The sequence below is a fragment of the Mercenaria mercenaria genome, chromosome 11 (assembly GCF_021730395.1).
Source record: "Mercenaria mercenaria strain notata chromosome 11, MADL_Memer_1, whole genome shotgun sequence".
Lineage (NCBI taxonomy): Eukaryota > Metazoa > Mollusca > Bivalvia > Venerida > Veneridae > Mercenaria > Mercenaria mercenaria.
Window position 1 is genome coordinate 30,739,480 of NC_069371.1, and position 24,353 is coordinate 30,763,832.

The 24,353-nt window shown below is 35.6% G+C and overlaps 1 protein-coding gene across 5 annotated transcripts in view; it reads right to left on the reverse strand.

Moving 5' to 3' along the window:
- Positions 1 to 2,772: 2,772 nt before the first annotated feature.
- The window catches only part of LOC123531348 (methylmalonyl-CoA mutase, mitochondrial-like), a 43,400-nt gene continuing 21,819 nt past the window's right edge, over positions 2,773 to 24,353 (reverse strand). For 4 of the 5 annotated variants that reach the window (XM_053517062.1, XM_053517064.1, XM_053517063.1 and 1 more), the window contains exons 11-20: positions 23,217 to 23,393; positions 21,404 to 21,487; positions 20,026 to 20,131; positions 18,567 to 18,703; positions 16,269 to 16,394; positions 13,605 to 13,706; positions 11,975 to 12,115; positions 6,943 to 7,070; positions 6,211 to 6,299; positions 2,773 to 4,539 (exon numbers count right to left, since the gene is read on the reverse strand). In XM_053517062.1, coding sequence (XP_053373037.1) covers positions 4,457 to 4,539; positions 6,211 to 6,299; positions 6,943 to 7,070; positions 11,975 to 12,115; positions 13,605 to 13,706; positions 16,269 to 16,394; positions 18,567 to 18,703; positions 20,026 to 20,131; positions 21,404 to 21,487; positions 23,217 to 23,393 — 1,173 coding nt within the window. In that variant the 3' untranslated portion in view covers positions 2,773 to 4,456. Of the gene's footprint in view, positions 4,540 to 6,210; positions 6,300 to 6,942; positions 7,164 to 11,974; positions 12,116 to 13,604; positions 13,707 to 16,268; positions 16,395 to 18,566; positions 18,704 to 20,025; positions 20,132 to 21,403; positions 21,488 to 23,216; positions 23,394 to 24,353 lie in introns of those variants that run through there. The other variant, XM_053517066.1, reaches the window with a different exon arrangement.

Here is a 24,353-nt window from a genome sequence, read left to right on the forward strand (position 1 = left end):
CAAGTTGTATGAACATCCTTCACGCAGTTCATGAGAGGAAGTCGTTTTAAAGATATTTCTAATTTTGGCTCTAGCCCCTAAAAGTGGCCAAGTGCCCACATTTGAACACTTTTTAGAGAGGACCTTATAATGATGCTACAGATCAAGTTTGATGAAAATCCTTCAAGGGGTTCATGACAAGAAGTCGTTTAAAGATATTTCTAATTTTGGATCTAGCGTGCCCCCATTTGAAAAAACTTGTGAAAGGACCTTATAATGATGCCAGAGACCAAGTTTGATGAAGATCCACCAAGCGGTTCATGTAAAGTTTTTAAAAGGTCTTTCTATCTTGAGCTCTGGCGGCCCCTAAAAGGGGCCAAGGTGTACCACTTGAACAAACTTGATAGAGGGCTATGCCAGGATGCTACTGACCAACTTAGGTGTAATTCTGACCAGTAGTTTCAGAGAAGATGTTTAACTGAAAATGTGGACGACAGATGCCAGACCATCCACCTATACTAATAGCTCACCCCAAACCTTCGGTTCAGGTGAGCTAAAAAAGACGTGTAAAATTTTATTATATCAGTGATGATAAAACCTATCTTCTACAATGGTTATAAATCATAGCACAAAAGATTTAAGGCTCATAATGCCTTTGTTTAATATGTGGCTGCCACTTTTTTCATTATGAACATAAAATCTATCAGTTTTGTGTTAAATCCTATTTAACAAAATTGTTTTCTCTAATATTTGTCGAACGTTTAAATATTGATGAGCAAAGTAGAAAGTTTCATTGAATCTATTGTATTACCTCACTTTATGACATTAACTGTAAAAGTCATGTGCAGTATGAAAAGTAGCGCTTTTACCAACCATATGATTATTCATAACTTCTATTTGGATAGCTGTTTAATCTGATGTTAACATAAAATTTAAAGTCTTATGGAACTTTAAACATATTATAATCGTGTGATGTGGCATTGTCACGATTCGATCACAGGTTATATGCAGTGAGGAAGTCAGATATGTACTTAAGATAGCCATTAGAAAATGTGGAGATAGTAGTAATAACAACAGCACAACCTACGGTTGCTGTCGCTCGTCTGCAAGTGCTGGACAGTATGCAAGAAAAGAGTTCCATTTCAGAATTTCAAAGTCCAAAAAGGGCCATAATTCTGACAAAGAGCAGATTAGATTTTTGTTTCTTGGCATACATAGTCACTCAATGATGATAAATAGGTGTGCAAAGTTTCAAAACTGTAGCTCATACAGTTTTTGAGAAAAAGTGGACCTAAACAAATATTTTGACCAAGAAACTAAAATTTCCAAGTACAAAAAGGGCCATAATCTTGACAAAATGCATATCAGAGTTATGATTCTTAGCCTACACAGTCACCCAATGATAATTAATAAACAAGTGTGCAAAGTTTCAAAGCTGTAGCTTTTACAGTGTTTGAGAAAAGGTGGACCTAAACAAAATTTTTTAAAAATGCTGACGATCAGGTGATGTCAATACCATGTAGATTTTTTTTTTCAAAACTCAGCCGAGCTAAAAGAAAGTCCCACAACTGTGCAAATTTTTTTTCTGAAAGAACCTAGCATGCACCATGCACAACTTTGGTTACTACTGATCACTTGTCTTAAGTTTCATTAAATTGTGTGCATGGATTTTGGAGATCAGATATGCACAAGATTGCATATGCAGACATAGTAAATTGTGCCATGTGGATGGAGTTGGGTGTGCACAACATTGTGTTTACGGACAGACAGACAATCTGAAACCAATATACCCCATTGAGTTGCAGATATGGCAGTTTGTCAATGGGTTTTAATCTTTGAATATTTCTTTTGAGGAGTTTTGTCACATTTGCTTACTGTAAAATCACACCAAAATCACACTGCTGTGACCTGGAAGTACTCTTTGTACTAAAGTTGAGTTTCACTTCACCAAATACAACCTCCTCTCCCATTTGTTCTACCAAAATATCAAAAATAAATCTACCAATGTAATTCAAACAAAAACCAGTTTTAATTTAGACCTCTGTGTCCATGCCAAGTGAAAAATCAGTGTTCAAAAAAGTCTGCCATTATGCGAGTAGACTAGATGGCTCCCACACTGGTTCTTTTACTATAGTTATGCCTGTATTTCCAAGTTAATGTTATTTTCATGTTTTATGTATGCCAGTTCCTGTTTTTATTTCATTGTGGACCTATACTTGACATTTTGGTAGCATTTTTAAGTTTACAGAAATGTAAACAAACATTTTTACTCATGTGTTCATACCCATGCACATTTTAGCTGTCAGCTTGGAAGATTTTCCATAGTGTTGACCTGTCAGACAAAGTTTACCCCTACTTTTCTTGGTGGTTTACAGGTCATTTAAGAACATAAGGCTAGTAATTCTTTTTAAAAATACAACTTTCTGGGGTCGTAGTGTAATAAAATGTATTAGCATCTGATGGCCCTTTCACGCTTCCATAGAATCAACACTGTTGCTATATTTTCTGGTGCTTCAGGATCATTGATTTCAACTCATTTAAAGATTGAAAACTGCTTAAGCCAGGGCTGCGGGGCTTGGGCAATATGTTGCATTTTCCACTACTGCTCATGAACAGACTCAATCAAGCCAAGTCTGCAATTTTCACTGTCTGCCTTGTGCTTGGTGTTTCTGAGGGATCTATACTTTACGATTTTTATTTATAATACAAAATTCATTTTGAAAATATTTCTGAAATGTCTAGGTCTACAGCTTTCAATCATATACATTACAGTGAAAACAATCAAACATTAAAAACATATTTTAAAAATTTATTTAATAAAACAATAAATTACTGACATAACTACACTGAGCTAACAAGGATAATCTCTATGGAATATTACTGTTATATGAAACAAGTAAATTTCTAAAAATTAACTTGTACAATGAATGACAATGTTCGTATTAGCAGAAGTAATCACGGAAAAATAAAGTTACTATACCAACAAAGGTCTTAGTAACAGACTGACAAACAATAGGACTTATCAGTCCATGTTTTACCATCAGGCATTAAGACAACAATGCACAGAATGCAGTCTGCATAAAAAACTACATGTACATTACTGTTTTAAACATATTATACGAAAACAAGCTTCTTATACAGCAAAAGCTCATTACAGAGCATCTGTTCAGAATACACTATAAAATATAACATATCTGTTCACCCGTATTGCTAAACATTTTTACATATAATAACTGATACTGAACACTTGAGGTAGTGGACATGTAATGCCATTTTCTCCATATGTGATTTTAGCATTTTATGCTTTCTCTGTATACTATTTCGGCATTTAATGTTTTTCCATACGTTATTTCAGCTTTTTACCATTTCTACAATGTGATTTTGACACTTTATATTTTCACTGTACATTATTTGGGCAATTTACATTTTCTCAATAAGTAATTTTGGCATTTTATTTCCTCTCTGTACCTTATTTCAGAAATTTATGTTTGCCCCATACATTATTTCGGCATTTACCCAGTTTCAACAGAAACCATTGTTGGTACATTTACTGCAGTAGAATACTGAAATAACTGAAATAAGAAGAGAACACGAAACTGCTTACTGACCTGTCCACTACCTTAAGGTTTTCTCATGCTTTGATCACTAAAAACTGACTCTGCTTTCAGCCACTTTGTGACATACTCCAAGACTCTTAACAATGTGTCAAATTATACTGATAAAACTCATTTAAAATTCAAGCTTTTTTTAGTGAAATATAATGATGTATTTTAGTCAACATTCAAAAATACGGCAAGTAAGGTAAATAACTAACATAGCTTATTCCAGTTTGATGATCAAAACAACAAATCTACCTTGATAAGGGACAATCAGTGGGAAATATTGTCAACAAATCCACTATAAAGCTACTGGAGCATAATTCATACAAAATTCCACACAAAACAAAGATAAGAAGAGCTTTAATTCATAGACATTAACATATATAGCAACACATTCACATTATAATTACATAAATATCAGTGGACTTGCTCTGTGTGCCAAATAATGTCACTGGCACACTTCTGGAATTTAACTTCTGCCCTTCTGACATTGCTATCTCATAGAAATCTATATAATAAACTCTAGGGTATGCCTCCTGGCTATAATGGCACATCGCTTTTCATAACGGCACCTGTGCCATTATTGCATTAGGTTATGCCATTACTGCCAGATGGAACAATACAGACGTATAGTAATGTCTTCATATCTTAATAAATCCCTATTTGAACCACAGTCTTTATGTAGGTTTATCAACTCCAAAACTGGTGGCCTGATTTGGGGCTGCAATATGTTTCAACTCCTTAACAACTTGAAACAAAATTTTATATGTATGAACCATAACTCCTATACTTTCTTTTGCCTAGGAAGCTGTCATCTACATTTTGCGAGTATTCTACTATTTCCAACATGTTCTAAGGAGGTAATATTTCTAGGTATTTTATGCCGCTGACTGTCTTTTATTTGGCCCTTTACCCTCTAGGAGGTCAACAACCATTTCAGCAGCATCAGGGATCCTCGTTCCTGTAAGATAAGAAACACATTTGTTTTCATCTTCATTCAGCATGTATATTAAGATTTTCACTTTTTCCCTCATAATATCTGACAAAAACTTACAAAAGTCACAATATCTTTGATGAAAAAGTGGTAAGACAAGGCCGTCTGAAAGACAGCTATATCCCCCGCTACTGTTATGGATAGTGCAAGGGTTGATGGTACTGGGTGGAAGCATTGTCCTTGTTAAGTATATTTATAGTCCATGTATGACAACATCAATACCTTAAGTTGTGACCTTGACCATGAGCCTGCATGGCTGACTAATGGGTTTTGCAAACCATCTCAATAAGGTGAACACTTGACCAAAGTTTCAAGAAAATCCTTCAAGTGGTTTAGCAGAGATAAAGAGCGGACACAAAATGGAAGGCTCAAACCTTTGACCTCGAGTTGTGACCTTGACTTTGAGCTGACATGGCTGACTCATGACTTCTGCACATCGTCTTGATGAGGTTTCATGAAAATCCTTCAAGGGGTTTAAGCTATATGGAGCGGACACAATTGTTACCGATGGACGGATGGAATGACGGACAGACGGAAACCATTCCTATAACCCCCAACCACTCGTGGCGGGGCACTGATAAATAAACAGTCAAGTCTTGGCATAATAAACAGTGCTAAGAATGATGTCTAGATTGTAGGACACATGCCCCCTCCAAATGACTGACAGAATAAAGTATAGTCAAAATTGCTCAAAACAAGAGACTTCTTTTGAAAAGGTGCATGTCCCCATATTGCTTCATTCCAATGGCAGTGGTAACAGATTATGTAATATCAGGGTAAATGTTTCTTTCACTTTCATATTTATTCACCACTGAACTTCCATAAACACTGGCCATCTTTTGCACTGGAAACTAGTGTTTTATCTTTACAAAGATGAATTGACCAAAAGACTAGTGCCTATTTTAACAGAATACTTAAAAGCTGATTAGGATTTAAAAACAAAATAAATCAAAATTATACTGCACAGTCCAACACAGTATTAGTAATGCTTAACGCATTACAATCTGTAAGCACTTATTTGAGTAAAAAAGATAAACATTTAAGAATGGTGTGTAATAAGCTTTTCTAAGTAACTTTTCAATACCAGCATACATGAGAGAAAAGAACAGTTATTGCTTGTATGATGAGGTAAGTTTGCAACTATGCACCACAACACAATTCATAGCATTTATACAACATTATACTGTACAAGGCAAACAAAGGATGATCACTTGCTTAACAGAATTATGTTCTACAGTTTTAATTCTATTCAATTTTTTAAATAATTTTGTTAAATGGACTGAATGACAGATAAACTATATTTTGTGGATGTGAAATACAGAATATATCATAGTGCTAACTAAAATATTTGTAAATATGATTTTGCCTTTTATTTTCATTCTTTCTGCTTTTTCACAAATCAAATTCTTTGGCTCTCGACTCTGGTTCCAAATTTTCCTGACATTTCCCTGACTTTTGCCCAATTTCCAAATTTCCCTGACCAATTACAAAATTCACTGACCTTTTCCATGACCTTGAAAAAATACTTTTTTCCCTGACCATGGGAACCCTGAACAACTCAACCAGCTATCAGAACAATATTTCAAGTAGCAGTCAAGAAGGTAACTTACTGCAAGACCATAATTAAGAGTTACCTACCTGGACCAAACACAGCAGCAACACCAATATCATACAGGTAATCATAATCCTGAGGGGGGATAACTCCACCAGCCACCACTAAAATTTCTCTAAAAATTGATAACAGAATTACACTTAAATAACATTTTCATAAGAAACAAATGACAACTTCTTGCTTGTTTTTGCAAAGAGTTTAATTCACACAAATGAGCCCCCTCATAAAATTATATCAGACACTGACCCCTGTTACTTAATGGTACAACCACCTTTTGAATTAGAAATTGTAAATGATCTTAAGTCTCCAACCTTTACTACAATTCTGAGTAAACAGCCTCTTACATAAATCCATATCATCTATCTGATACAATAGTTACTTGTTTCAAAAGTCTTCTGACTTTAAAAGAGGGACGTGATGGCCCCAGATCGCTCACCTGAGATACATCACTTGCTTGAACAACTGATGGTTATGTAAGGAAATGTCTGTGAAATTATTTTGAAATAGTTCCAGAGTTTGCTGGTAAGAATATTTTAAAAGATTTTACTACATAAATACAGGCAGGTAATATAAATCTTCAACCAAGAACTACAAAAATTGTCAGGCGGTTAAAGAAGCTATGAATAATTTTACACAAAAATTATGAGCAGCATTTGACCTACTGTGCCAACATAGAGTTATACAATTTCTTCCAAGAGTTCTTACACTTATTTCAAACAGAGTTCAAGAAAACTGTCAACATTTACAAGTTTACTTACGGTTTTCCCATATCCCTGAGTTCTTTTATAAGTTCTGGTATAAGAGTTTTATGTCCTGCTGCCAGTGAGCTTACACCAACTACATGTACATCAGCATCCACAGCCTGCTGTGCTGCCTCACGTGGTGTCTGTAAAACATGTTACAGACATGGCTTCAAAATTAAAATTCCTGACTGGCCGTCTCATGTTAATACATGTATCAACTATTTGATCCACCATTTCTGTAACATAAGTTTTTCTTTGGCTTCTCTTTCAATATAAGACAGCACAATTTATATTATATATTATTTTAAATAACACTTATTTCTAATTTTCAGATTATTATGTGTGTGTATCATCAAAAAAAATATTGTAAGGTTATTTTCACAAGTAAACTTAACCCATTTTGGACACCAAAATGTTCTAAAATTTAAATTTTGGCCTATTTGTTCATCGATAATTACAGAAGTTTCAAGATATCTTTGAATAAAAGAAAAAATTTTATCCTGTCACTTGCAGAATTTTCGACCCGATATCCGGGTGCCGTATATCTTTCTTGATATACCGTCAGTTGACACGTGACCAGTGATATACGGTCAGTTGATCATGTGACCTTATGAGGCATAAAAAAAATATGTTTGTTTCCTGTAACATGCTGAAAAAAATGGGGGTCGGTAGGTAGGGAATTTTTTTTTTTTTTTTTAATTTTTTTTAGTAGGTGTCAGAACATTTCAGTGTTTAGTAACCTTATTATCGCCAATTAACTGCCTAATCAGGCCTCAACCTTAACTTTCTTCGGCAGTTGCCAGCAGGTTCACCAACTGCTAAAATCTAGTAGACCTGCTCAGACTTTAGTGGACCTCCAATTCTATCTCATAAATTGTGATGCTGTAGACGTCATAACTTCATATGACTCAGAGAAACAGGACTTATTTCTAAATAATTAAAAATGGAAGACTGTAGCAATCTGTTATCCCGAAAAATAATTATTTTGAAAAGTGTCCCAAAATATGGACACAATCAGCACCAGTGTTGAAAGTGAAAAAAAAACAACATCAACAATTATCGGTAATCATTCTGATGATAAACTAAGTAATTGGCCTTGTTTTCATCATCAATTAACACCCCCTCAAAGAGCTAAAGGAAGTGTGTCGGTTATTGTGGCATCTGCAGTGGAGATCAAAGCGGTATAGTTTCCACGAGATTGTCATTGCATTACGTCATGTTTTCGCGCCATGTGACACATCACTGTCTGATCGTACTTTCTCGATTCCTTTAATTGTTGAGAAGAAATCAGTAAAAAAGTTTTTTCTTTAATTTTTTAAAAAGCGAATGTGCAATATCCCGAATAAACTGACATGTAAATGTGTCAGATCGTGAACGATACTGACCTATTTGCCCTCAAGAAATTTACATTATTGTTTGAGAAGAATATCTAACAAAGTGTTGTGTCAAAAAATATATGTACGAAGACTCATTTAAAACTTATTAAAAATCGCAACGACATCATACTGCCTCATTTTAAAACCATATTTCTATTTACGTTCATGAGGTCACGTAACCTATTCTGCCGTGCTAACAGAAATCTGTTTGCCAAAAAAATCGTTTTACTCCATGTATTTAAATTGCTGCCGCTTTTTCATTATTTAAGATTTTTTAATTGTGTTTTTTGTACTTTCTGGTCAAAAGTCTGAATTTTATTACCATAGTATGTACCGTTTATTTACTTTAAAAAGGAAATAAATAATCAAGATCGCGCTGTTTGAAATTTTACAAAACATTATATGAAAATCTGATCGTTTTAAAAGAATTTTGCCTACATACCTGTCGATATCTTATTAAAATTGTTATAGAATTCAAACTGTATTAGTTCTCAAGCGGTGTTGAATATCTGAAGCGAATATATTAAAAAATGAATGCACTATGCGCGTTTTTTGTGTCAAAAGTAACTGCGATGTAAATTAAGTATTACGATAGGGCGCACGTGCTTGTGGAATGGAAAATTACCAGCATGACGTTTTGATATTTTTACGATTCGCGGGTAAATTCCAGTCAATCCAGGTAATTTTGCCTGATGTAATTACTCAATTTGGTAAAGTTACCACGTAAAAACCACTCACCCGATCGGTGGAGTAGTCCATTCGTGCTATCCTGACTTTAACTCGCCAATGCTTATAACTGTAGAATGCCGTACTAAGGCAAAATCAACTTTCGTTTTGTGAATTCGCCGATATGGGTACGATCCCCCACCCCCCATCACCCCTATTTTTCCACTTTTAAGGGTTTTATTTTATTTGCAGACCGTGACTGAAAATTGGTTGACCGTCGGTCAACCCAACTTTTGATAGTGGACCTGCCGATTTTGGTTGCGTCGGTCCAACGGTCCACCACTAAGGTCGAGGCCTGTATAAATTAAATTACTAATCAAATAAAATTGTTGAAAATTTGCTCCCGCCTTTCAATAACAGATGTTGTTCATACAAGTTTTTTTTCTACACTGATTCCTTTCGTTCAGTAAACATTGTGTAACAGGCAAAGTTCATAGATTTGCAGACAGACATAGCTTCGGGCCGTTTTTGCCAATTAGAGATTTTCGGGGCCACAATTAATCTTTTGTCGCAAATGGCTCAAGTGCAACCGACAGCGTGACCCCTGAACAAGTGGTACAAACATGATAATAGACTGCTCTTCTACGAATTGTTTATCAATTAACGTTTACACCTTGATCAATAAACACCTTTCATAATAAGTACTAAATAGAAACCGCGAGATAACCACGTGTCAGCCGGCGCGTGGCGTGATTGACATCTGTCAGTAGCTAATTAGTATATGACGCTCCGCCTACTGCCATACTTCCGCTTGTTGCGGCGAACAGTATTGAAATTCACCGAGATTTTGATTGACTAGGGGCAGAACTTTTGAACTCGATATGCATCAAAGAAAACTTCTCGATTTTCGCGGGTGAAAACCCGGAACCTCGAGTCTACCGACAAACAGGCTTTTCGCCATGTTGTTTCATGTCGACAGAACCAGGAACGTTCGTGACTATGCGCGACGAGGTCGGGTGCAACTAAATTATCCCTATAATCAATAAAGATATGATCAGAATCTCGAATTTCAGCCCATAAAAAAATTGCGGTCGGCGGTAAAAACTTACGGTCGGTCGGGTTACAGGAAACAAACATATTTTTTTTTAGGCCTGATCGATATTGTTGTCATAAGAAATTTTGCATTGAAACCATCACCATTGTGTTGGAAATGTCCGAACTAAGAAAATGAGTGGTCAAATAATGAGTTTTTATTCAAAAACAAAGAAGTTATTGCAATTTTGTCGGTGATTACGTCATTATATAAGTGACGTTATTACGAATATGACGTCATTGAAATGGTTGTCGCACACTTATTTTTGTAAAATAAATTGCCAAATATCGGAAAATGAAGTAATGACAAGATAAATAGAATAATAGGTTAGTGCCTAAGATGGAGAAAGTTTATCTGGCGAGGTGGAGGAGGTTATCGGGTGAGCATTTTTGTAATTTTTCATGGATCTGAATTTTACAGAGTAAAAAAATCAGTTTGAGCCCGCTTTAATCAACATTATTACAAATATAAGTTCAGAATGTTTCTAGTACCACTCCAAGAGACCATTTTGATGACATATAACTTATAAGTAAATCCTGCAGAATAAAGGTAAAATTCATGAAAACACTGTTATGGAATTTCTGGATCAAACAGTAGTGTTTCTTTGAAAACTGGAGAACTGATTTAAGTATAAAACATAAATCAAGGAATTTCATTCAATAATCTGAGTTTTCAAAAATTTCATTTTCTAGATCAGATTAATAATAACTGAAAAGACTGCTTAAGCAGCGGATAAATTAAACACTGTATTCATTCTTTTCTTTAGACACTGAAAATTTCCTTGTATTATGAATTTTCATTATCTAAATATTTAATCAATATTACATTCTGTAAGTGGCTAACTTTAAAACCTTGCTGAATAATAATATGCAATGTTTATTTTTTTTCAAACTATGTTAACTTTCAAACATCAATATTTTGTCCATTTGGACAGGTAAATTTCATACGAGTTGTGCCATATTTTGTGACGTTATTTGAAGGTGTGAGGTCACTAAAAAACATTCATCAACCTTTTCATTCCAGTGAAACAACAAATTTATTTCATTTAATAGTTTAAGTAAGAATGTAACAATAATGATGACAACACTGTATGACATATCCCCCCTGAACAGAATAACATGTCCACAACTGGGCCATAACTCCTGAAAAACAATCAGACAATTGAAAGTCCCTATACTATGTGCATGTCCACTTTATGTTGATGATGTATACCAATTGTTATTTTAATTGGATGGAAACAGAAGTTGAGCTGAGTTACAGAATTTTCTGATGTAGCTAATATTTCAAAGTCAAAAAAGGGCCATAACTCTAAAAATGAATTACATAAGAAAGTCTTAATAATATGCTCATGACCAATTCATGCTGATGACATATAAAAACTTTCATTTCAACTGGATTGGAACTGAAAGAAACTGACAGCGTATGTTCTGTTATGCAGATCTAATTAAAATGTTTTAAAGTCTAAAAAATGTCCGTAACTCCATAAAAAAAAACCAGAAAAGAAAGTTCTGACAATATGGGCACGTCCACTAATCACGATAATGTATAATAAGTTTCCTTATATCAATAGTCCTTTTAATGCAGAGAGAAAGATAGGTTCATGACAATATATGGATTATCTCTTTTAATGTCAATGTAATCTGTAAGTTAAATAAAGAGAATAACATACATTAATAAAATCTGTAAAAAGATCCTTTGGAAGCACAGAATGCTACCAAGCAAAATTATAGCAGACTTGGTTTGATTGAGTTTGTTCATGAGAGGTAATGGAAAGTGCAACACCTCTCATGCCCCCTAGCTCCGGCTTAAGCAGAATTCTATTACAAAGATATTGAATGGACTCCATGATCCTGAAGGACCAGAAAATATAACAACACTGTTAATTAAAGTTACAAAACTCAATTTAACTTACAGCAAACAAAGGTCCAATATCAACATCAAATCCCATATCAGCAAAGCCAGTGGCAATAACTTTGCCTCCACGATCATGTCCGTCCTGACCTACTTTCGCTACCAGAATACGGGGTCTTCTTCCTTCATTTTCCTGGAATCTCTGCAACAAACACAATAAAGCAACCATTATTATTCTGAAGCACAGTTTTCGTTAATCAACTGCTGGTAAATTAATTTATCTCGCCTTCTACAAATTTCTTACATTTCTATTGGTCAACAGACGTCACGTGCAGACAGGATATATTCCATATCCTCTAGTAATTTTCCGATATGAATTTTGATTAAAACAAAATGGCTGCCGCATCGCTGGCGTAATTGAATGAAGTCAGAATATTAGCTCCATCTATACATCGTTTCCGAGAGTAAATTTAGTGTTTTCTTGCCGTTTTCATTCTCCTACTTCGTTTAGGCTCGTGAAGTTAGCCGTTAAGCAGGAACAGAAGAACAATAACTCTGTATGGGAGACACGGCCGTTTAAATCTTGTTTTAAGTTAAATCATCGTAAAGCAAAGGAATTAACATATTTGTGTTTTGTGATTCAGTCAAAATACAGTTCATTGTGCATTTTATGGCTGGTATTAATCAACTATAAACAAAAACATGATGACCAAACAAATGGTTGCAGGATTCCAGTCTGCACTGTAAGTAGCTTTATTAATATACAAAATGTGTCAATTATAGCATGGAAATAAAGGGTAGTCGGCAAGATAAAATCGTTACACAGCTTGTTGGTGACAGGATATGGGATATACGCTGTCTCGAAAACCCATATCACGCGAGAGCGTATATCCCGTATCCTGTCACCAACAAGCAGTGTAACTAATAATGTTACTATGAATTTTTGAAATCTTTACCAACTTATTTTTCCATTCCTATCAAGGTTCTTTGCCATTTTATCAGAAATGATACTGGCCAGGACCATGTTTGGTGTTGTTATAAAAAATTCCATCATAAGGAGACAATGTTGCTAATTTGTGGGAATATGAGGTTCTCTGAAACAGTATTTAAGACTTGTCTAAATGCCTTAAAATACTAGTATTAATTTTGAGATACGCAATTTGTATATATTTTGTTCTATGTTGATATGACAAATTTGTTACATGCAAGATAAACACAGCAAATTGCGAGTAAGACCTCAGAGCCAAGCTATTTATGTTAAAATGAACATCTACTATGAAATTATTAATATTCGAGGGGGGACTTAATTCGTGGATTTCATGGTTCTGTCAATATATGAAATTAAATCCAAATGAACAAGCAAAATTCCCTTTTGTTTTATCTTTAAAAGACTGAATTACACAAATTCAAATCCCCATAAATTAGTCATTTTGGCCCAAACCATGAAATTTTGTTCCCTTGCAATTAACTGATTTTACAGTTTGTTGCTTTAGTTCAACTGTTAACCACTGGACTACTTTCTCCCTAAGATTTATGCTGAAAATTTTGGAGAAAATCGTTGAATTATCTGCGTATGTTCTAGTTCAAACCATGACTTTAAATATTACTGACCACTCAGAATTATCAATTTATTTCAAAATTCTGATTTTCTCAACAATCATCTGTGAGCATCCCATGTATCAAACACCTACCTCAACTCTCTTGATGATTTTTGATATTTCGTCATCAGCACCATATTCGGTTTTATATGCCCCACTGACCATTCGATCACTTGCAACATGTCGACCATAAACCTGAAAACAACTAGAGCTATCACTGAAGGTGATGAATGTAACCCCCGCACGCACTGACACAGTACATTGCAATTTGACGCACACAAGATTGCATAATTATGTGGACTGTTATGTATATAGCATAGTAACAAAAAACAAAGTCCCATAACTCTACAGAATATTTTTCTGAAAGAACCTAACATGCACCATGCACAAGTAAGGTTGGTACTGATCACTTGTGTGAAGTTTCATTAAATTGTGTGCAATTGTTCGGGATATTAGGCGCACACAAGATTGCATATGCAAACTCTATATATATAGCATAGTAACAAAAAACAAAGTCCCATAACTGTGCAGAATATTTATCTAAAAGAATGTAACATGCACCATGCACAACTAGGGTTGGTACTGATCACTTGTGTGAAGTTCCATTAAATTGTGTGCAAGGGTTCAGGAGATTAGTCGCGCACAAGACTGCATATGCAGACTGTATGTATATAGTATATTAACAAAAAACAAAGTCCCATAACTGTGCAGAATTATTTTTTGAAAGAACATAACATACACCACGCACAACTAGGGTTACTACTGATCATTTAATGTGTTAAGTTCCATTAGACTGTGTGCATGGGTTCAGGAGATTAGGCGCACACAAGACTGCATATGCAGACTCTATGTATATAGTATAGTATAGTAACAAAAAACAAAGTCCCATAACTCTGCAATTTTTTTCTTCTGAAAGAACCTAACATGCACCATGCACAACTATGTAACTGTTGTTACTGATTACTTGTGTGAAGTTTCATTAAATTGTGTCAAGGGGATGAGGAGAGTTGGCGCGCACAAGATTGTGTCTACAGACAGATGGAGACACAGACAACCTGAAATCAGTATACCTCCCTTACAACTTCGTTGTTTGAGGGGTACAAAAAAAAACAAGAGCACCGCCTTGCGGGTGCTGACGCTCATCTGATTTTTTTTGTGTAATAGAAATATTGTCCTACCCATGATTTTCTAAGTCTAAAAAGGGCCATCATTCTTGCAAAAAGCAGGATAGAGTTATGTTTCTTGATGTTCAGTGTCCACTTATGATGGTGAAAAACTGTTGCAAGTTTTAAAGCAATAGCTTTGATAGTTTATGAGAAAAGTTGACTTAAACATAATACTCAACCAAGAAAATGATTTTCTAAGTCCAAAAGGGGCAATAATTATTGCAAAAAGCAGGATGGAGTTATGTTGCTTGCTGTGCAGGGTCAGCTTATGATGGTCAACAAGTGTTGCAAGTTTCAAAGCAATAGCTTTGATAGTTTAAGAGAAAAAGCTGACCTAAACATAAAACTTAACCAAGAAATCTGATATTTTCTAAGTCCAAAAAGGGCCATAAATCTTGCAAAAAGCAGGATGGAGTTATGTTTCTTGCTGTACAGGGTCAACTTATGATGGTGAACAAGTGTTGCAAGTTTTAAAGCAATAGCTTTGATAGTTTAGGATAAAAGCTGACCTAAACATAAAACTTAACCAAGAAAACTGATTTTCTAAGTCCAAAAGGGGCAATAAATCTTGCAAAAAGCAAGATGGAGTTATGTTTCTTGATGTACAGGGTCTGCTTATGATGGTGAACAAGTATTCCAAGTTTCAAAGCAATAGCTTTGATAGTTTAGGAGAAAAGTTGACCTAAACATAAAACTTAACCAAGAAATCTGATATTTTCTAAGTCCAAAAGGGGCCATAAATCTTGCAAAAAGCAAGATGGAGTTATGTTTCTTGCTATACAGGGTCAGCTTATGATGGTGAACAAGTATTCCAAGTTTCAAAGCAATAGCTTTGATAGTTTAGGAGAAAAGCTGACCTAAACATAAAACTTAACCAGGCAACGCCGACGCCGACAACCGCTCAAGTGATGACAATAACTCATCATTTTTTTTCAAAAAATCAGATGAGCTAAAAAGAGTATGTACAAATCCAAATGATCTATGGAAGGAGTTTTTTTAAACGTTTTTTTCCATCCTTCACTGAGACCTTGGTGTATCTAAGATTACTGAAAACTGCCATGGGTTACCCATTTTGGTGACTCCTCCTCAAGAATGTTAGCAATTTTGGAGTTGGGTGAAAAGTGGAAGATACAGAAGACACCCACATTCAATAAGCTTTCCAGGCTTTTAGAATATCAAATCACCTTTATACATAGGACTCAAATCCAAAGAATGTCAGAAATTTTAGTTGGAGGAGCTGTGAAAAGAACTCCCTATCCCTGGTTTTGCAGCGAGAAATACACAAACAAATATCCTCTATATATTAGAGCTATCACTGATTGAAATTGTTGTACTGAAGGAACGACAATAACAATCAACAACACATCAGTGTATCAGGAAGACTCCAATGGAGAAAATATCACACTTCCTGCTAGTCGCCAAAAATTACCAACCATTTTGCCTTTAACAGATCAGAACAAAAGACTGTACTGATATTCGAAAATTCTGTATCAATATATATTTACTGGACCATACCATCAATTGATCAAATTAAGGCAATGACGCGACAAAAGATGATTACAACAAATGATGACAACCCTACTACACTTACTTTCTCCATTGCATCAGTTATCTCGCCTACAGTACATCTATGTCTGGCAGCATCTATAGACAGTTTCAATAAGTTCCCGTCATTACTTTCACATGCTTTAGTTATATTGGACAGACATTCATCAGCCTATTAAAAAATAAACAATCACTTGTCAGCGGGCTAAATCTAAAAATGTTAAGCAAAAGTGGTTGTTACAATAGAGGCAAATAAGTACAGCAGCTTATAAATACAGTCAAACTTCATTTGCTCAAATTCAATGGGAGTATGAAAATTTGTTAAGAGTTATTGGCAGTCTGAGTCATTGAACAATATATATCAAACTGGGATTTTGACGGGACCTAATGATGTTTTCAAGCGAAGGGTGGTGTTCGAATTATCCAAGTTTGAGTGAACAAAGATTGACTGTAAATACACAACCTTAAGGGAGTGGACGAGTAATGACACTCAGCAAGTTTTGTGTTACTCAATTCAGGGTTCTTTGGATGTAAATTATAACAGCTCAAAGTGCAATTGTCTTTCCATAAAACCGGATAGAGCCGAGATCACAAATGGAGAATGAATAATTTGACTTTCATTATGGGTCCACTACCTTAACTCACGATAAAAATGAGCCGCGCCATGAGAAAACCAACACAGTGCATTTGCGACCAGCATGGATCCAGACCAGCCTGCGCATCCACGCAGTCTGGCCAGGATCCATGCTATCTGCTAACGGTTTCTTTAATTGCAATAGGGTTTGAAAGCAAACAGCATGGATCCTGACCAGACTGCGCGGATGCGCAGGCTGGTCTGGATCCATGCTGGTCGCAAATGCACTATGTTGGTTTTCTCATGGTGCGGCTCAGATGTTATGCCTGTATTCTGTCAATTGTCTCCCATATACTGGAACATTTCTTCTTTGCTGAGAATTAGTTGGCAGAATCAATGGCATGGCAGGTGGGTGTCTGCTTTGTTGTCCAGCTTTGTATACAGAATTAACTAATATTTAAAATATGTAGAATATATTTAGTACGAAGAAAGACAAGGAAATAACAGTCTTGTTCAGGTTATTATCTAATCTTTAGCGAAAACTACCGAAAACATTGATAGGCATGCAACCTATCGGTTACTGGATTGTATCATTCACCATCAATATACTAACCTTACAGTCCATCAATAGTTGGATATATTCTTACAACTACAGAACTATGTCAAAGGAAAACACTTTTCTTGTAACTTGTAAAGTCTTTGTTTCTACATACATGCAGCAAAAGATCCCAAAATATGTAAATGCAATCATGTAACTTAATATAATAACTGAAAACAATAAAATTCCTGCTGAACATTTTTTCAACAAAAAAAATACTTCTTTTTGTGTTTTTCAAACTAAATTTTTGACCACATGGCACTTTTGTTATGAAACAACTGTACATAATTTGTGTCTGTGGTGTAACTGGTCTTTAAGACTTTTGACATAATAAAGCTCCAAGCTTATATTTCTATTTCATCATGGACAACATAACATCATTAATGTTGGCCATACCATATATTTTCTCATGACACTGCTCATAGATGCAAGCGAGTTATTTGTCTCAACAAAACCTTTTGTAACAAAAAAGTTCAAATCAAATGTTTCTTTTTACATCACCTATTATACAATTCAAACATCTACAGTAACAACTTAATCATCCAGGCTCTCTAAAACAAACCATGTGGTCCACAACCAGTTTCTTCTTACAGTCAAAACATGTTCGCTTGAACTTGATGGGACTGGCAAACTGGTAGGAGTTATCGGTAGTTTGGGCCTTTAAACAATATACATTATATAAGAATTTTGCCTAGTTATGACGATAGTTTGAGTGATAGGTGGTGATCATATTATCCGAGTTCGAGTGAATGAAGTTTGACTTACTATGTTTGGATGACCGTTGCTCATGTCCTTGCTATCTCAAGCGATCTGTGATTTACTGTATAACATCATATGACCATCAAACCATTTTGTTATTACCCAGTTCACACATATGTATGCCATGTATTCAAATGTTAATCAAACCCTGTCAGTAGGGCACAGTTGACACATACATGCTACTATGCGATGGTAATACCACACCTAAGCATGATCGCTATCAACTCTTGTCTTTTTCACTCTAGCAAACACTTTCTGTAAGACCTTGACATATTCTATACAACTCACATCAACCATTAATAAATACCATAGCATTATCTGTAATAGCCTTTGTATTCTTCAGGCTAGGGATCTGTTTCTCTCTTACCTTTGCAATGTATATACACAATACATATTAAACTATGAACAAATACCTTAGCCTGATCTCTATTAGCCTTTGTATTCTTCAGTCTAGCGATCTGTTTCTCTCGCACCTCGGCATTGTCTATACACAACACATCAACCATCTCCGCCTCCTTCAGTCTATGTTTGTTCACTCCAACAATCACCTCTGTCAATGATAAAATCAAACAGTTTCTCTTTTTTTATCTGCTGCAAGTATTTATACTTTTAAATTAGCATTTAACTGGACATACTGTGAAATTGTTTAATTTGTGAGTTTTGACCAAAACAGCTATTCTGATGGCATATGAATTTGTTGATTTCATGTCTGAAGATGAACAGATAGGAATTTTATTTGCATGACTGATGCATCCATGAAATCCATGTAAACAATGGCTGTTTTTAAAACACAAATGCCCTGGTGAAGACATTTTTAGGCAAGTGGATAAGTAATTTTGTATGCTGTGACCTTAACCTTTGACTAAATTACCTAATAAACATCAGGGGTCAACTACTGACTACAGGCAACAATCCTAAGAAGAATAACAGCCAAAGCATTCATTAATCATCGGCCAGAAACCGTTTTCAGTCTTGAGGTCACTTTGCACTTTGACCTTTGATCCCAAACCAATTGGGGTCATCTACTTTACACAGACAATCAACCTATCAAGTTTGACAGCTGTAGGCAACTGTGGTATTCATTGAGCGGAAACTGTTTTCAGTCTCAAGGACATTGTGACCTTTGACCTACTCATCCCCAAAATAAAAGGGTCAACTACTCACCACTGACAATCATTCTATGAAGTTTGATAGTAGTAGGCTAAAATACTGTTTAGTTGTCAAGCGAAAACTGTGTTTGGTCCCAAGGTCACTTTGACCTTGACTTTTTACCTTTTGACTCCAAAACAGAAGTTTTCATCTACTAACAAAAGGCAATCTTCCTATAAAGTTTGATGACTATTGGTCAAAGTGAGTCTTTGATTATTGAGCGCAAACTGTTTTCAGGCTAAAGGTCACTGTGACCTTGACTTTTTGACCTACTGACTCCCCAAAGCAATAGGATCATCTACTGACCACAGAAAACCACCCTACAAAGTTTGAACATCGTGAGACCAAGCATTCTCTAGTTATTGCCTGGAAACCAGATACTCTACCAACCGAGAGTAAACAAAATTCTATATCCCCTTTTCTTCTTATAGAAGCATTATCAGTTTGCTACAAATTGTACTGATTTTACAGTATGGTAAACCTAATAATAAGCAAAAACGGAATTTTTGCACTTTTGATTATATGTAGAAGGCTGTAAGCCGAGTAGAAACACAGAAACTGATTTGTACAGACTTCTATATTCATCATTCAAACCTTAAAGATTAGAGTTTGGCCTGAATGCATGAAAAATACCTGGCTATGGAAACAAGTTCTTTTGGATTAAGTGATTCCTATGGCTGATACGAATACAAATTCATCACAAAAATGTTTTAAATGAATTACCTAAATTGCTGTCAATTCGTGCCTGTCTTTTTGCTGCACATTCCTCAATCCTTAATTTAGGCATACCAGAGGCAACAGCCTTGGCCATACCACCCATCTCTTCTATCTAAAAATATAGTACAGAATTTCTTTTCACTTTTGTAAGAATGGTCATCTTTTATTACTGCTTTTTATTAACTTAACTGACCTTATTATTTTAATAGGTTGCAAATATAGTGTGCGTGCTAAAATTTAAGCTATAGTCAACCCTGACCTAAACCATCATCTGTATTAAGCAGCCACTTGCCTTCAGCAGCCAGTCAGCTAACTTCCTAAATCAAGTTTTTGTTCGAATTTCAACCTGACTTATTGTAAAGCAGCCACCTGGCTTAAGCAGCCACACTACTTTGCTCTCTTGGCTGGCTGCTTAATACAGGTTTAACTGTTGTCTTCAACTGTGACTTCTCTTACCATTTCTAAAATAGTTTATGCTCATTCATAATGTATTGTCCTTACTATGTGGTAGGCTATGTTTGTCTCAATTATGCTCATTTCTTAATTATGCTTATATGAATGTATGAACTTGTGATATTTTTTGAAGTAAGATAATAGCTATTTATAGCTGATCTTGTTTGTATATGACCGACTATAAATAAAATTTTGTATCTAAATAGATCACAGGTCTGCCATATTGGTCCAAAGGGAAACAAGGCATACTTGCAACCACATGCTTAATGCTTAATCAAACTCGACAAGGAAAGATTTACTCCTTGGAAAAAATATACAAAGTGTTTGTATTCCTATTACATTTTGTAGTGGCACCATAAAATCTACACAGTGTGATAATAAAAAGCTGCATTGGCCCCAGATACTACAGAAACAGCTGTCTAGCGAGGACCAATACAGGCCCTTCTTGCATGCCGAACAGGATTATAAAGTGTTTTTCTTGTTGCTGGAAAAGCTTGTCATCCTGTAATTTATGAATGAATGCCTAAATTCACACACTTATTTAATGAAATAGTGCTTAAAAGAAAGGCATTTGTTTGACCTGGCCTGGTTAAATCCAAGAGAACTGAACACATCCTAGATCAAGCTACTGTTATCAAGACACTTTTATTATATACCTGTGACTACAAACTCCTCAGAAACAAAGAACCAACATTTTAAGTAGTTCAGACACATGAAAATCACAGAATAGATTACACTACACTAGCCAGATAAAAAATTTGATTTCTATCCATTTGTATTAGCTGAGAAATACAAACTTTATTTTCATAGAAAATTTACAGGTTTATCAATGTGACAATTATTTCACTATTCTTACTACATTATCACAACTAGATGTAACAAAAAAAGTGGTGGCTAAAGTGAACTAAGGAAATATACTTTGATTGCATACCTCATTGATAACATTCAGTGCTGCCTCATAAATTTCATTAGTCATACTCTCCATCATGTAAGATCCACCCCAGGGATCTGCTACCTGGCAAAACAAAAAGAAACAAGAAATTATAAACATTCTACAAGACAAGTAGTACTCAAAATTTATTTGATTTATAGTTATTGCATGATAGCTTCGGTCAAATAATTTAAAGCCATTAAATTCTTAACATAGAATTTCCTGGTCCAGGCCAAAATGGCTATTTTGAGAGAACATAACCTTGTGCATTACTTCAAGCAAATATATTAAAAAAACCTGCATGGTCAAAACACCAAATTAAATGTGATTTAAGGTTGACTGATTGATTGATTGATTGATTGATTGATTGACTGATTGATTTATTAGGATTTTACTACAAACCAACACAGTACAGGTTATATGGCCCCAAACAGGACTAAATATTTTGGTTTCACATCTCATTTATATCAAAATAACAAGAGCTGTCACTAATGGTGACAAATGCCCCTGCAGCGCCTTGACCTTTGACATGGTGACCCCAATGTCAGTAGGGATCGTGTACTCAGTAAGTACTATCAGTATGTGAAGTTTGAAGGTCTTGGGTGCAGTGGTTCGCGAGTCAAGTGCCTTCATGCAAAAAGTTAACACTGGCCCCTGTGGCCTTGACCTTTGACCTGGTGACCCCAAAGTCAGTAGGGGTCGTGTACGCAATAAGTACTATTAGCATGTGAAGTTTGAAGGTCCTGGGTGCAGTGGTTCGCAAGTAAAGTGCCTTCATGCAAAATGTTATCATTGGCCCCTGTGACCTTGACCTTTGACCTGGTGACGCCAAAGTCTGTAGGGGTCGTGTACTCAATAAGTACTATCAGCATGTGAAGTTTGAAGGTCCTGGGTGCAGTGGTTTGCGAGTAAAGTCTCTTCATGCAAAAAGTTAACGTTGTGACGAACGAACGAACGAACTAACTAACGAATGGATGGACAGTTGAAAACTAATATGCCTCCCTTCGAGGGCATAAAAACATGAGGTATGGAACCGAAACTCTTATACCTAATGAAATCACAAAGTTACAGCAAAACCAAGTGTTCAGACCCTATAAATCACCTCTGGATAAGACAGTGGTTCCAATTCTTTTCATATTTAGATCGTCTAAGAACACATGGTGCTGTGACATAAGAAAGAGATCAATTTGAAAAGAGCTGTTCATAAATACAAGTGCTTGCTCCCCCTGCCTGTGCCCCTAACCCACCCAATGGCTAATCAGAGTTAACTGGGCCAGGGCATGTAATTTTCAGTCTAAAGTATACTGTGACCTTGACCTCCTACCAAATGACCCAAAAAACAATTGGGGTCATCTACTGAAACAATACAAGTGGGCTATGAAGTTTAACGGAAGTAGACAGAAGCATTCTCCAGTCAATGATCATCAACCATTTTAGTCTGAAGGTCACTGCGACTCTGACCTATGAACCCCAAAAATAAAAGCACTTTTTCTTCCGAACACCAGCAATCATGCTATTAATTCTGACAGTCATAGGTTAAAGCATTCTCCAGTTATTAACAAGAAACTGTTTTCAGTCTTCAGGTCACTGTGACCTTCACCTTTGACCTAGTGACCCCCAAAACAATAGGATTCATCTGCTTAATGCAGCCAATCATCCTTTGAACTTTGGCAGCAGTTGGCCAAACACTTCTTTGGTTACTGATTGGAAACCAAATAATCTAACGACCGATAGACCTACCGACCAGCAAAATAAATTACCTACTCTTCCTGGAAGGGAGGCATAGAAACAACCCTACGTTCAACTAAAGTACCTTTGTGATGCCAGATTCTTCCTGAAGAATGATCTGTGTGTTTCTTGCAATTCTAGCACTGAATGGTGTGGGAAGTCCAAGAGCCTCGTCGAAAGAGTTTGTATGTAATGACTGAGTACCACCAAATACAGCTGCCATGGCCTCAATACATGTACGAATAATATTGTTGTATGGATCCTGGAAATATATTGAGTCATGTTTCTGTATTTGTTTGTTTGTTTGTTTTGGGTTTAACGCCGTTTTTCAACAGTATTTCAGTCATGTAACGGCGGGCAGTTAACCTAACCAGTATTCCTGGATTCTGTACCAGTACAAACCTGTTCTCCGCAAGTAACTGCCAACTTCCCCATATGAATCAGAGGTGGAGGACTAATGATTTCAGACACAATGTCGTTTATCAAATAGTCACGGAGAACATACGCCCCGCCCGAGGATCGAACTCGCGCCCCCGATATCCGTAGACCAACGCTCTTACCTACTGAGCTAAGCGGGCAGGTTTTCCGTATTTGTAATCACTTCTAAATATTAATAAACATCTGACAATTTTGCTGCATACAGTTGGTTTCCAAGATAAATAAATGCTTTTATGAGATTCTTAGTAAAATCAACTGTCGTAATTCATGACCTTCATGACTCCACACTGACAATTTACTGTTATTTCCTGGGACTGTAAGACAGACAGAAGCAAAAAGAAAATTTAGAATTTTGAAGTTTAAGCCGCAGTTTCAAACTTTAAGCCTTGATGAATACAGAAGCAGATAAAGTGTCTAATGACATTATTTTTTAATGTACATGTGTATGCAAAATGCATCACTTCCTTAGACTATGATTTCCATCACTAACTCTTCAGTTTAATGTTACGGTTCAACTTTTCACCATTGGCAAGTCTGAGAACAAACTCCTTAGAGGCTGAGATTTGTCTTTATTATATACCTATATAAATTCTATAAAAAGAAATCGGCTTGTATTTCACAACTAAATATGAACAGGCAGAAAAAAAATCCGTATAGTACCTTTTAAATTCCATATTGTACCTTTTGTATTGCATGCAATACTTTCATTAATATTCATTAATATGCATGACCTGACACAGTTCTATAAATAGCACACATAAAAAATTCATTTAGTTCCATTTTA